Below are 15,023 nucleotides of genomic sequence, written 5' to 3'. Positions count from 1 at the left end.
TCTGGGCTCTTTCCATATTTTGGCTATTGTGGACATTGTTGCTATAAACATTGGGGTGTATGTGCCCTTTCAAATCACTAGGTTTGTATCCTTTGGATAAACAGCAGGTCGTACAATTGCTGGGTTGTCGGGTAGCTCTATTTTCAGCTTTTTGAGGAATTTTCATACTGTTTTCCAGAGTGGCTGCACCAGCCTGCATTCCCACCAACAGTGTAGGAGGGTTCCCCTTTCTCTGTATCCTCACCAACATCTGGTTTCCTGAGTTATTCATTTTAGCCACTCTGACTGGTGTGAGGTTGTATCTCATTGTGGTTTTAATCTGTATTTCCCTGATGCCCAGTAATGTTGAACATTTTTTCATGTGTCTGTTGGCCATTTATATGTCTTCTTTGGAGAAAGGTCTGTTCAGATCTTCTGTGCATCTCTTGATTGGATTATTTGTTCTTTGACTGTTGAGTTTGATAAATTCTTTGTAGATTTTAGATACTAGCCCTTTATCTAATAAGACATTTGCAAATATCTTTTCCCATTCCACAGGTTGCCTTTCAGTTTTGTTGACTGTTTTCTTTGCTGTGCAAATCTTTTGATCTTGGTAAAGTCCCCATAAAGCATTTTTGCTTTTGTTTTTCTTGCCTTTGGAGATGTGTCTAGCAAGAAGCTGCTGCCGCCAAGGTCAGAGAGGTAACTGCCTATGTTCTCCTCTGGGATTTTGATGGGTTCCTGTCTCACATTGAGGTCTTTCATCCATTTTGAGTTTATCTTTCTGTATGATGTAAGAAAATGGTCCAGTTTCATTCCTCTACATGCGGCTGTCTAATTTTCCCAGCACATTTGTTGAAGAGACTGTACTTTTTCCATTGGATATTCTTTCCTGCTTTGTTGAAGATTAGTTGACCACAGAGTCATTGAAGGACCATTTCTGGGTTCTTTGTTCTGTTCCATTGATCTAAGCATCTGTTTTTGTGCCAGTACCATGCTGTCTTGATGATGACAGCTTTGTAATAGACCTTCAAGGCTGGCATTGTGATGCCCTAAGGTTTGGTTTTCTTTTTCAATATTCCTCTGGCTATTTGGGGTCTTTTCTGGTTCCATGCAAATTTTAGGATTGTTTGTTCCAGCTCAGTGAAAAACGCTGATGGCATTTTGATAGGTATTGCACTGAATCTGTAGATTGCTTTGGGTAGCATAGACATTTTAACAATATTCGTTCTAATCCATGAGCATGAATGTTTTTCCATTTCTTTATGTCCTCCACGGTTTCTTTCATAAGTGTTCTATAGTATTCAGAGTACAGATTTTTTACCACTTTGGTTAGACTTGTTCCTAGGGAAGTTATGGTTTTTGGTGCAATTGCAAATGGGATCCTTAATTTCTCTTTCTTCTGTCTCACTGTTAGTGTATAGAAATGCAACTGACTTCTATGCTTTGATTTTATATCCTGTGACTTTGCTGAATCCCCATGATCAGTTCTAGCAATTTTGGGGTGGAGTTGTTTGGGTTTTCTACATAGAGTTATCAAGTCATAGGCGAAGAGTGAAAGTTTGACTTCTTCTTTGCTGATTTGGATGCATTTTCTTTCTTTTTGTTGTCTGGTGCTGATGGTGGGACTTCCAGTACATTTTAAACAATAGTCGTAAGAGTGGACATCCCTGCCATGTTCCTGATCTTGGAGGAAAAGCTCTCAGTTTCTCCCTCTTGAGGTTGATATTTGCTGTGGGTTTTTCATATGTGGCTTTTATGATATTATGTTCCCTCTATCCCTACATGGCAGAGAGTTTTTATCAAGATAGGATGCTGTACTTTGTCAAATTTTTTTTTTCCTGCATCTATTGAGAGGATCATATGGTTCTCGTTCTTTCTCTTATTAATGTATCGTATCACATTGATTGATTTGCCGATGTTGAACCAACCTTGCAGCCCAGGAATAAATCCCAATTGGTCGTGGTGAATAATCCTTTTAATGTACTGTTGGATCCTATTACTAGCAACTTAGTGAGAATTTTTGCATCCATGTTCATCGGTGATATTGGTCTATAGTTCTTTTTTATTATTATCTTTGTCTGGTTTGGGGATCAAGGTAATGCTGGCCTCACAGAATGAGTTTGGAAGTTTTCCTCCTATTTCTTTTCTTTTGAGACAGTTTCAGAAGAATAGGTATTAATTCTTTTTTAAAAGTTTGGTAGAATTCCCCTGGGAAACCATCCAGTCCTTGACTCTTGTTTGTGGGGAGATTTTTGATTACTGATTCAATTTCCTCACAAAGGAAACTTTGTTCTCAAGCTGCCCACCAGTCTTAAGATCTCCGCGACAGCTCGGCCCCCTGGTGTCCTCTCTGCACACTGCACATAAGAGTTCCTTTACTTAAGGTCTTGATCAGCTTCTGTGGATCCATTCCAATTTGTCTAGGTCCCTCTGCATGTGTCTTACCTGGGGACAGAACCGGAGGCGCTTACCCATTCCTATACCTATTCCTACAGCTGTTTCCATTCACTGTTTTCTTACTGATTGCCATCTTATGGGTGAAGGCTGAGGTCTAAGTTATTTCACAGGTGCTGTTTGCATTTTTCTAGCAATTTGTTTAGCTCAACAGAGTCGTTCTACCACTGATTTTTAATATCAGCTTTAATAAAGACCATGGTAACTGAGAAATCTCACTGACTGTATCTTATAGAGGTATGGAGCCATGGCTTTGACATAAACTAGACCTTGAACAAATCATGGCTCTACCTCCTTCCACTGCATGACTCTGGGCATGTCACTTCATGTCTCATAGAGCTTTGACTGACTTATCCGTACAACTTTAAAACTACTCCAGAGGTGGAGATAAAATGAGATCATTCATGTAGTGTTTAGAAAATGCTCAAAATAGCCATTATTTCTTTAGTAATTTAATAAATGTCCATTAAGCATCTAAAAGGCCCCCATGTAGGAAAACATCTCTGAATAAAGTAATCATGCAAGTATATACTTACAAACCATGATAAATGCTCGGCTGGGAGAACTCGCTGGTTTCCATAAAGATACAGGCCAGCTGGAACTAGGAGTAGAGGGCTTCCAAAGGGAAGTGTTTGAGCTGAGGATTAAAGGATGATTGAGTGTTAGCTCAGTGATAAAGAAAAAAGGAATTCCAGGCAAGGTGAAGAGCTTGTAAAAGGCCCTGGAAGTGAGTAGGAACATAGCATTTTTGAGAAACTGAAAGGAGGCCTCTGTAGTGTGAGCGCAGGTAGAAGGAGAGCGGTCCAAACGGTGGGGGGGTGGGGGGTGGTCAGCAGTTGGGTCTCTCAGCTAAGGGTGGTGGGAAGCTACTGAAAGGTATTCAAGATGTGGGTGTGTGGATGGGTGTGGCATCACTAAATTCTGTTCAAAGCTCACTCTGCTTTTAGAGTGTGGAGCAGATCAAAAGGGGAGAGGTTATGGGCATAGGTGGATAGCTCCTGCAGGGGTATAAGCAAGGCAGCTGGTATCCCAGGGTAAGAGGCAGGGGTGGGCATAGAATGGAGGCGACAGAATCAAGAGACATTTAAAGAAAAATTGAGCATCCTCACTGAAGGATTGGATGAAGGCAAAAAAAGGGAAATGAAGGCAATATGGAAGACTCCTGGGTTTCTTGCTATGTACCTGAATGGATAGTGGTTCCTTTCACCGACGTACCTGATTCTATTATTCAACCTCCTATGGAGTGTACCAGACCCTGGAGGGAAGAGAATGGGAGAAAATGAGATGAAGGAGATATCTTTTACCTGGATAGAGCTGCCGCAGTTGTCACTTCCCTGAGCGGCTGGGTGATTTTCATGTGACAGTACTGACTAGCCAGCTGTGTGTTATTCTCTTGTTGATGGATATGTCCCTGTAGGAAGATCCCTTCTGCAGACAATAGAATCTACACTTCCCTGGTCAAATGCCCCGCAAGCCCATCACTTTAAGCTGTCCCATCACAAAGAGCAGGGGCCAGGGTGAGTGGGAGAGGGACTGGGCTCGAAAGACAGTGAGTTGGGGAGGGGGAGGGAGTCCGTGGGGTGGGGTGTGATCAGCCCCTGGTGTGGGAGTCAGGGGACTGCTACTCTTCTGAGTAGGTGTGTTGTGTGGGTCAAGCCTTGCCTGAGTCTTTGCTGCCTTCTCCAGGGCACCACGATCCTGACCAATCTGACTGCACTGCACAGGGACCCTGCAGAATGGGCCACCCCCGACACGTTCAATCCGGAGCATTTTCTGGAGAATGGACAGTTTAAGAAAAGGGAGACCTTTCTGCCATTCTCAGTAGGTGAGTTATAAACAAATAGGAGTGTCTGCATCTAGAGTCCCTCTCTTAGCCCTCCCCCTCCTCTTCTCCCTGCTACACGTTACACAGAGCCCTCACTAATGGAATACACGATAGTCTGCTTATCATTGACTTAAAAATAAATAGAAATTGAATGTGTGGTCCACTGTCATTTTGCTGATGACACCAAGGCTTCCAAGGGGAGGAACTGGAATTTGAACCCAAGTGGTATGACCTGAAGCTCAAGGGGCACACCACCCTGAGTGTATCTGGACGGATTCTGATTAGATCTTCTTTGTCTTACTTCACCTCATTTATGTCATCTTTGCCCACATTGGACAAGTCCTCCCTAATAGGAAAGCTGCTATGAGATGTAAGAATATCTTCCAGTCTTCTGTCTACAGTAGCTTCAAAGTTTGTATTTCAGTACCAAGTCCCAGCTGTAAATTTCAAGGATTATAATTATTCTTGCCTCACTGGTGCCCTGCTATTGAGAATTTATCATACCCTCTTAATTACAGACTTCATTTGCAAGCACATGATCTCACTTAATCTTTGCAGCAACCCAGTTATTAATAATTAAGACAGGAAAGTGAGCTGTATTTCCATTCTTAATATGAGGAAATGAAGAATAAGGGAGAGGTTTCTTATCCAAGATCCCGTGCCCCAGAAATTGGCAGAACAGGGGCTCAAGACTCAAGGTTTTATACTTCTGGTCTACTGTTCTCTTCACCACAACTGGAATCTAACTCATCGTCCCACTTAAAGGCCCTTCCACTTTGATTAAGAATTCATCCCACACCTATCAGTTAGCATACGCATGTGTAACAGTCCACAAACTCTGTGGCTTAAGACAATAAGTTATTAAAACTGTATTATTGCTTACAAGTCTATAGTTCAGCGAGGTAGCTCTGCTGGGTCTTAGCTGAGTTTGTTTGTGTGTTTAGGAGGTCAGCTGGCTGAACAGCTGATCTAGGATGACCACAGCTGAAACAACAAAGCTTTCCACATTACCTCTCATTCTGTAGCAGCTAGCCTGGTTTGTTTACATGTTGGTGTTAAGATCCTGAGAGAGAGAATGGAAGCATAAATTGTCTCTTAAGGCTCAGGCTGGGGACCAACATTCTGTCGCTTCCACGGCATTCTGTTGGCCAGTGCAAGTCATAAACTCAGTCCCACCTAAGGGAGTGGAAAAAACTATAATTTTTGGTGGGAAAGGGTATGAAGTCACATTACAGATCATGTGAGTACATGGAGAAGAGGGGAATTAGAGCCAGTTTGCAGTCAGTTTTATCCCTGTGATGGAGGAGAATGAAATTCAAAGAAGGCAAACAATTTGGGGATTCCCACAGGAGGGATGACAGAATGTGAGTTAGCTGAACAGAAGAAACAGAAATCTAAAAAATCCAACGAGTTAAGAAAATGTCAGCACACTGTTTTTTTTCTTTCCCACCCCACTCCCATCTTTGGCACACAGTTGCTTTTCCTGCTTCTTGGTCTAGCACTTTCTGGAGAGAGCATCCCTAAGAGAGATATGGACGGTCCCTTCTTTTTTCTTGGGAAAGATCATGTGTGAAATTACTACTTGTACATAACGAGGGAATATTGTGAAGCTATTTTGGCAAATTCCTATTTTCTTTTCCTCACTGAAGTCCTTCCAGGTTGATCTGACATGGCAGCAGGCAGCTTCAGGAAAGGCAAGAGTTTGGTTCCTTATTTTTCAAATAAGATCGTTTGGTCATAGAGGATGAGGTTAGGAAGAACTTTTCCCAAAACACCTAGGTCATCTCTCTCATTTTACCAGTGAAGTAATCGACCTTGTTAGTTGGTGACAGCCAGGTGGTGGGAGTACCAAGGAGATGCCAGTTTCCTGTGATCCGGGCGGAAGCTTTGAAAGCAAGCAGTCCTCATTTTCATGCTTTGAAAACTCCTGCTTGTCCTCTTCTTAGTACCGTTGCCCAGCTGGCCACATGATACAGTTCGAGGAGAGATTATTTCATGGATGTGACAAGGGGGAAAAATTTAGCTCTGTGAGATGAGTTTGCTCACTACCCACAGCTGGTTACTACTGGTTTCTGACTATCTGGGTCTGGTTTTGTCATCATGAATGGATTCTTCTAGGAGAATCTTAGTACTCACAGGACAGCTGCCTAGGTACCATTTTAACAAATTTGCTCATCATGCTACGTGTGATGGGTAAAGAGAGAAAGACAGAGGGAACAGAGATGAATGAGACACATGCTGGTAGGAAACACAGGCCCCAAATAATGCACGTTTACATTTACTCAACACTTCTGCAGGTGTTACCTAATTTTATTTCCTCAACGGCCCCTTCTAGGCAAAGGACAAAATGGAGGCATGCATACATTAATGTGTTTTCAAGAGTATTTGATTACATGGGAAAATACAAAGTAGCACATGCAGCACAGAGAATTAACTACAGAGAATTATACAAGTTATAGTTATATATAGTTATAGTTATAGTTTCTAGGGGGATCCCCATAAGGACCATGAGGAAATATGTCAGAATGTTAACAAGGGCTCTTGTAAGGATTACGGGATTATAACCATCTTCTACATCTTTTATCATCTTCTTTATGCCTTTCTTTTTCATGCATTTGAAAAAGAAGTCTGTGGTGAATATGTATTACTGAGGGAGAAAGTAAGTTATCACACACACACACACAAGAGAGATGGCAGTAGTGAAGCTGCAGGAGGTTGCTGCAAGGAAGAGGACCCTAGAGTGGGGGTCCGAGCACAAGTGGGATGAGGTGGGGTCTGCGCAGGGTGGCTGTGGTGGTGATGGGTCGTATACAAGGGATACAGATCCAAAAAGTAAACCTATTGGTAATAATGGGAGGAAGTTACAAATAGGGAAAGAGAGAAGACAGAATGAACTCTGTGGTGTTGAGTTGGAACCAGAGCTTATCGATAGGAACTCAGATTTCTGGTAGGTAGGTAGGCAGATATAGAAATAAATATAGATGTAAGCATGGATACATATACATATATTTAAATATATACTCGCAGTGCAGACATACAGATTCCCCAGCTCTAGCCTCTGATGTGCACTGAGACAGCACAACCCTGGTATCAGCAAGCATGCCAGTGCCCAGATCTTGGTTTCTAGATATCACTATCCACTAAAAGGAATTTGGACTTCTAGAAAGATGGCTTATTCTAGGGTGGGAAAGGGAAAGTGTAAGATGAGCCTGAAACACACTGTTGTGCCCCAAAAGTTAAGGAAATACCAGCTTGAATGGGCAGCTAATAGCCAAATCTGGAATACCTTGAGCATCAAAACAAATAGTGATAACAAATTATAACACTTTGAATAAAAATAGGAATCTCTGAACTCATACTGATATAAATAAATGGGTAGAAAAGTGGGTATGAGTGAAAGAATTTCCTTTAGTAGAATTCTAGCTAATAGATGTGGAAGGAATGATGGAATTTTAAAGCTCATGACTTGGCAACCATCAGAGTAATAAATAATTTAGCCAAGAGATAGCAATGGAAGCTAGTGGATGAAAGGTCAGTGAGGAATGGCTCATTAACATAGTCTTAAAGTATTTACTAGTTACAAAGAGAAATATAATCATTTTACAGGGGAAAATTTGGTAGACACCACCTTAATCGAGTGACCAAAGCTAACACCACCAATAACGGGACAAATCAAAACTGTGTACCACCCAATAGAAGAAAATGAGAACACAGCCTCACTTTGGTGTTACTCCTATCAGAAATGCATGACCTCACGACCTGAATCTAATCATGAGGAAACATGAGAGGCATTCACCAAGTAATCTGTTTGTTGTCTTCAAAAAAGCCAGTCATATAGACCTGGTGTGGATACACACACACACACACACACACACACACACACACGAATAGCATTCAGCCATAAAAAAGAATGGACTCTTACCATTTGCAACAATATGGATGGCATTAGAGGGTATTATGCTAAACGAAATAAGTTAGTCAGAGAAAGACATATACCACATGATTTCATTCATATGTGGGATTTAAGAAACAAATGAGGAAATGGAAAAAAAGAAGCGAGAGACACAAACCAAGAATCAGACTCAACTATAGAGAATTCATGGTTACCAGAGGGGAGGGAGGTGGGGGGTTGCCTGAAATAGGTGATGGGGATTAAGGAGCGACTTGCCATGATGAGCACTGAGCAATGTGTAGAACTGTTGAATCACTATGCTGTACATCTGAAACTAATACAATACTGCACGGAATTAAAGTGAAAAGCTCAGTAAGAAAAAAAATGTCAGACATGGCAGCTGAGTTGTCACTTGCATGACAGCCAAATGCAACAGTTGATACTCAACTGGTCCTTTTCCAATAAAGGGCATTATTGGAACAAATAGCAAAATCTGATTGGGGATCTCCGGGGCAAAATGATAGCAATGTGTCAATGTTTGCCTGAATTTGTGGTTATACTGTAGTTATGTCAGAAAATGTCCTCGATTTTAGGAAATCCATACTAAAGATTTCATAGGTAATGTAGACAAGGCACTTTCAAATAAATAACTCAGAAGAAACAAGTTCTTTGTATTATTCTTGAAAGTTTTCTGTACTTCAAAAGTGTTTCAGAATAAAAGGCATGCTATGGAAAGTATCACAGTAAAGAACTGTAATATGCAGAAAGCTATTTTAGTAATCCCACCATCCAAAATGTTTTTATTGAGAGGTAGTCTTGTGATAGGCATTAAGGAGGGTACATATACCATGGACCACTGGGTGTTATTTGCAAACAATGAATCATGGAACACTCCATCAAAAACTAATGATGTACTGTATGGTGACTAACATAATATAAAAAAAAATAAAATATAAAAAATAAAGGTAGTCTTTTAAATTGTATTCTTCCATTTTTTGAGAATTAACCAGAGGAAGTTAATGCTAAGCTATTTTATAGCTAGAATGTTTATTATTATCTAGGTGATGTGTTAACCTACTTTGTTTTTCAATGTAAGTTATTAAATTCTTTGATCTATTTGGATTTAGTGTGTAGCCCACACAACATATAAAATAAGGTTCCCATTTTTAGTGTGTGGGTTTATTTGTTTTGTTTTGTTTTGTTTTGTTTTGTTTTGTTTAAGGAGTAGAGGACAGAGGGAGAGAAAGAGAATCTTAAGCCCAATACTGGGTTTGATCTCATGACCCTGAGATTATGATCTGAGCTGAAATCAGGAGTCAGACACTTAACTGACTGAACCACCCAGGTGCCCCTAAAATAAGGTTCCCATTGTAAACACACACACACACTCCCCCCGATGTCCAAATCACGTGGCTAGAAGGCGCAAGGAGTTGAACTGGATCTCCCTCTGCCTCCAGTTCCTCCCTCACATAACAAGGAGTGAAATGGTGCCAGCTGTGGGCCAAGGGATTCGGCAAGGGACACCCCCGCCCCCCCGTTAGAAGCAAAATCCCCACTGGAGAAGGACTGCTATGTTTAAGGACTATTCAAGGAAAGAGCCCGAGAAAACTCCAATGTAGAGGGCCATCCATGGCCACGAGACCCACAGTCATGAGGGAAGAAAACACGACATAAGGGAAAGACATCTTGCATTTTAGAAACTCTGCTCTGAAATTTATTGGCTTATAGTTTTCTACAGTCTTAAGGAATGAAAAAATTAATCAACACAGAGTTTTTTGTTTTGCTGTCTGCTAATGTTGTTTGCTAACTGATTTTTGAAAAGCCTTTCAGCTAACAGTTCCACTTTTGAGGTCAACCCAGGCCTCCCTCCTCTTTTGTCCTACACCCTGTGCCTTCACCCTGTGGGGCAGCTGCCTGACCCCTGAAAGCATTGGGAGTTTTTGAGTCCAGACTTACACTTTGGCCTGGACGGTTGTCAGATTAAATGAGCCTCTGTACATAAAGCTCTGGGGCCTACCAGCCCCTTCTTCTGCTTAGGTTTTGCAACAAGTAGGAGATATCAGTCCCGGATGGGCACCCACACCAGATGGAAAGATGACTTGTCTTATGCTTTTGCCTTTCAGGAAAGCGGGTATGCCTTGGAGAACAGCTGGCCAAGTCTGAGCTGTTTATTTTCTTCACCTCCCTTGTGCAAAAATTTACCTTCAGGGCCCCCAATGATGAGAAGCTGAGCTTAAAGTACAGAACAGGCATCACCATCTCCCCAGTCAACCACCGACTCTGTGCAGTCCCTCGGTCCTGATGTCTGAAGTCGTCGGGCAGGGAGAGGAGAAAGGAAAGCAAAAAGTGTGGTGTCTTTGAAGGCACTGGCACCTACTCAGAAGGGAGGTGATGAAATGGAACATGATTGAACTCAAGAGGAAGCACAATCCAAATCCCAGCCTTGCTGTTTTCTCTGATGGAGCCTTGAGCAGATCTGTTATGTTGTGAATGATATACCTTTTCATCCAGGAGATGAAAAGCAGATAATGATTCTTCCTCTAAAGGAATGGACTTTGAGTGATTTGGAAACCATACAGCTTATCAGAAAAATTAGAGCTGAAATCTGCCTTTTTCCTGCTTGCTTCTTTAGACATGGATTTGCTTCTAGCCTGTAGAGGTGACTCAGGTCACAGTGGTGCCAAATGTTTGATAAGAGTTAGAATTTGGACCCTGGGGCAGCCAGAGGCTGCCCTCAAACGCTGTCACACTTGGTGGCACTATCCAAGCTTTACCTTGCTCTCACCCTAGAATGGCCCTCTGGGAAGTCAGCCAGGCAGCTAGTACTCCCTATTTATATGCACATTTCTACAAGGAAGCAGTTTCTGTAGTTTACTTAAGGGAATACTACACTGGCTTTGGAATCAGGACCAAGTAGAGTGTGACCACTACCAATTAAATGTGGGGAACATGTTTGGGAAACAATGTGGAATTTATCTTCCATCCTTAAGTGTATCTGTTTGCCTCAATTCCTCTATCAGGCATCTTTCCTCAAGGGTTTAACTATGGGGTGGGTGTGAACTTTTCTGGCAAACAGATGGTCAGCTTTTGAATGGTCAAATATTACCAGCCTAAACTCAACAGAGCCCTGATACAGTATTTTATAGTAGGGAACCAGAAATGCCAGAATCTTGCTCATTCTGCATGTAGTTGCTGAGGGAAGACAATGGGAAGAAAATTGAAGGTCAAGTAACACTGATGGTCCATGGAATTTGACGTCAAACCCCAATCCAAACAAACACAAAAACACCTGCCAAACTGGACTAAACCATATGGGAGGTCTTTTTCCCCAAGTTGGAAACCTTGTGTGCTTCTGCCTGCTCCTCTGGAACTCTACTACCACCATTTCAACAAACCCGTGTAACCCGATGGAGGATGAGAAACACAGTCCAGTCATTGCTGTTGCATCCCTAGGTGACAGCTGGCTGACCCCCAGAGCTCTGCTGAGACCATCTGAGATGAGCTGGACCCAAGCATATCCAGCAGCTGAATGCAGACGCATGAATGATCCCAGCTGAGACAAGAATTGCCCAGCCGAACCCAGCCTAAACTTCCACCCAGAGCTTTAGGAGTTAAATGGTTATTGTTTTAAGCCACTGTGTTTTCAGATGCACTGTTACTCAGCAGTAGCTAACTAATATATTCCTTGAGGGCAGGAATAGTATCTGTCTTTTTCAAGAACAGTGCCTGGAACATGATAGGACTCAAAAAATAGTGAATTAATAAAATAAGGTAGAATCATTATGGGCGGGTGCTAGATTAGACCTATCACTCCAAATCAGATCTCTGCCACTACCCCTCTGTCCTTTTCACCTGATTCCAATGACCTATTTCTCAGTCCTCATGCCAACTTCTGTTACAGTCCTTCAGGAACAAGGTAGGAGGAGTGCAGGCTTGTTCTTACCTCACTGTGTCTGTTCCATTTTCCAGGTGGCTTTCTGAAATGGGGCCACCTATTCCTTTTCCCCATGCTTATTTCTTAAGAATAGGCTGATGTCCCTGGATGGGTATTTTGTACTATTTGGGTCACACTGTGTTTTTGTGCATTCACTATCAGCTGTGTGTTCTGCTCTGAAAAGTTAAGAACTTTTCCCTCTGCCTTTAAAGCAGATAAGAAATTAAGCAAGAATAAAGGGTCGAATGCAAAGGGCCACTTTCAGGGGCTGGCATGGAATCATTGATGATGCCTGTTGCAACAGTCAGGGTCAGAACAGAGGTCTCTCTTAGTCCAAATACATCAAAGGTCCAAAGAGATCACAGGGCTCTGAGGTACCTAAAACAACATTAAAGATTCAAGGGGGTGGACTGCGGGCCATGCCTAAATTCAGTTCAAGGTTTTACCATTTATTAACTTCTGCCTGTGAATTAAATAGGCTACTTTACTTTCTTCAACTCGTATCCTAATCTGAAAAATAGAATTAAATAATACCTACTTTGGTAAATTATGAAACTGATCAAAAGAGCCATTATCCCTCTCTGGGTTGTCTCTCCTTGTGGTACTCGGATCCATGGAACAGTTATGGATAACCGTCTTGATATATCCAAGAATGGCCATGTCACTTGCTCAATAAAATAGCAGAAGTTCCACAAGCTCAACATGTTTCTTTCTTCTCTGCCACGAGATCAGCAATGTCCCAGATAAAGGTCTGTCAGCTTACATCCAGGTGCCAAAGACATAATGCAGAGTCCCAACTGATTCATGATGGACATGCAATAAGACAAACCTATTTTGTTCTGAGCCACTAAGATTTTGGGATTTTGGGTTATGCAGCATAAGTTATCCTCAACTGTCTGATACATCAGCACTTTAATTGAGAGGACCATATATATTTGTGTTTGTAGTTACTGTGAATACCAAATATGCATGTGGGTCTCTCTATATATATACGTATATATATATACACGTGTATACGTGTATATACATATAATATATATACTATATATATAGTACTATATATATAGTACACTACATACACTTGGCATGTAATAGATTAAATGGTAGTTGTAATGCTGTTACAGTCCTTTCAGGCAAAAACTTGTGATTTATACAGTTTTTCTTCTAGACAATTTGATCTTTTCCTCGCTGGATCACAGAGCAATAGATTCTCCCTATTAACTATAAGATCATTATAAATCCTCTGATGGGCTGCCCAAACTCTACAACCCCTGGGGGCCTTCGCGGGCAGTCTAGGGGAACGGCGCCCTCTGCGTGTGGACTGTGCAGGCCCTTATGTGTGGACCTGCTCCTTGGCTGGGCGTATGATAACTTTTGTGATCTGAAACCTGCTCGCTTCATCAGTCACATCTTTTAATGTTTTTGCCCAACAAGTGAGCTCCTCTCAATCTCCTAGACGGACTAGGTCCTTTGTCACTGTCATGTTTTTATAGATGCTTCTTTTTTCTGTAAGAAGTATCTCATGACACGGGATAGAACCAGTCTGAATGTCAACTCTTCAGTGACATTTTTTTTTGACTCTCAGCCAGTTGGTTGCTCCCTCCTCCATTCTCCAAGGAGTTTATTCAAAAGTTTTCATTTCCTTTATCCAAATATTCTCCCAGTTACACTGAGGTTTTTGGAGGCAGCTGTGCCTTGCTCACTCAGGCTCCATCCCTAACAGTTTCGGGGCAGAGTGGATGCTCGGTAAATGTTTGTTGGACTTATAGGATGGGGGAGAGCAGCTGAGGGACTGAGGCAGAGCAGAAGCACCAGCGGTCCAGTGTCAGACATTTCCTGTGGCTACGTAGCAAGTCTCTGGGCTCTCTGTGCCCTAACCACACATTCAAAGACTGTACACTAAGGTCCCTTCTCATTCTAGAAATCTCACCTGTGCAGAGAAAATTCTGAAATGGCAAAGTGAGGACCTCCAAAAAGCCACTCTTCCACAAAAGCATCTAGAAAACTAACAAAAGTTGTCAAAATCCATATTCCTAGAACTCTGAAAAGTAATCAATATCTTGCCATAATCTGAGCATTTGTTTAAGGTGGAAAAAAAATAAAAGAGCTGGATCTCAGTAAGAACAGCAAGCTCTGTGGCATTTAACTTACCCTAGTTCCATTCTCTTCTCCCCAGATCTGCGGTCTCCTTAAAAAGCAGCAGCCTCTTTGAGTTTATCTTTGTGTACGGTGTAAGAGAATGGTCGAGTTTCATTCTTCTACATATAGCTGTCCAGTTTTCCCAGCACCATTTATTGAAGAGACTGTCTTTTTTCCACTGTATATTTTTTCCTGTTTTGTCAAAGATTAATTGACCATAGAGTTGAGGGTCCATATCTGGGCTCTCTACTCTGTTCCACTGGTCTATGTGCCTGTTTTTATGCCAGTACCATGCTGTCTTGGTGATCACAGCTTTGTAATAAAGCTTGAAATCAGGTAAGGTGATGCCGCCAGCTTTATTTTTGTTTTTCAACATTTCCTTAGCGATTCGGGGTCTCTTCTGATTCCATACAAATTTTAGGATTATTTGCTCCAGCTCTTTGAAGAATGCCGGTGGAATTTTGATCGGAATGGCATTAAAAGTATAGATTGCTCTAGGCAGTATAGACATTTTAACAATGTTTATTCTTCCGATCCAAGAGCATGGAATGGTCTTCCATCTATTTGTGTCTTCTTCAATTTCTTTCATGAGTGTTCTGTAGTTCCTCAAGTACAGATCCTTTACCTCTTTAGTTAGGTTTATTCCCAGGTATCTTATGGTTCTTGGTGCTATAGTAAATGGAATCGATTCTCTAATTTCCCTTTCTGTATTTTCATTGTTAGTGTATAAGAAAGCCACTGATTTCTGCACATTGACTTTGTATCCTGCCACGTTGCTGAATTGCTGTATGAGTTCT

General features: G+C 41.7%; 1 protein-coding gene across 1 annotated transcript in view; it reads left to right on the top strand.

The window, feature by feature from the left end:
- LOC122900029 (cytochrome P450 2J2) overlaps positions 1-12,784 on the top strand; it is a 36,734-nt gene extending 23,950 nt beyond the window's left edge. The window contains exons 8-9 of the mRNA XM_044238344.1: positions 4,123-4,261; positions 10,277-12,784. Of these exons, the coding sequence (XP_044094279.1) occupies positions 4,123-4,261; positions 10,277-10,455 (318 nt within the window). The 3' untranslated portion in view covers positions 10,456-12,784. The remainder of the gene's footprint in view (positions 1-4,122; positions 4,262-10,276) is intronic.
- Positions 12,785-15,023: the final 2,239 nt, after the last annotated feature.

This window comes from Neovison vison, chromosome 2, assembly GCF_020171115.1.
Source record: "Neovison vison isolate M4711 chromosome 2, ASM_NN_V1, whole genome shotgun sequence".
In the NCBI taxonomy this organism is placed as follows: Eukaryota; Metazoa; Chordata; class Mammalia; order Carnivora; family Mustelidae; genus Neogale; species Neogale vison.
This window is presented reverse-complemented; position numbering and strand designations above follow the sequence as displayed.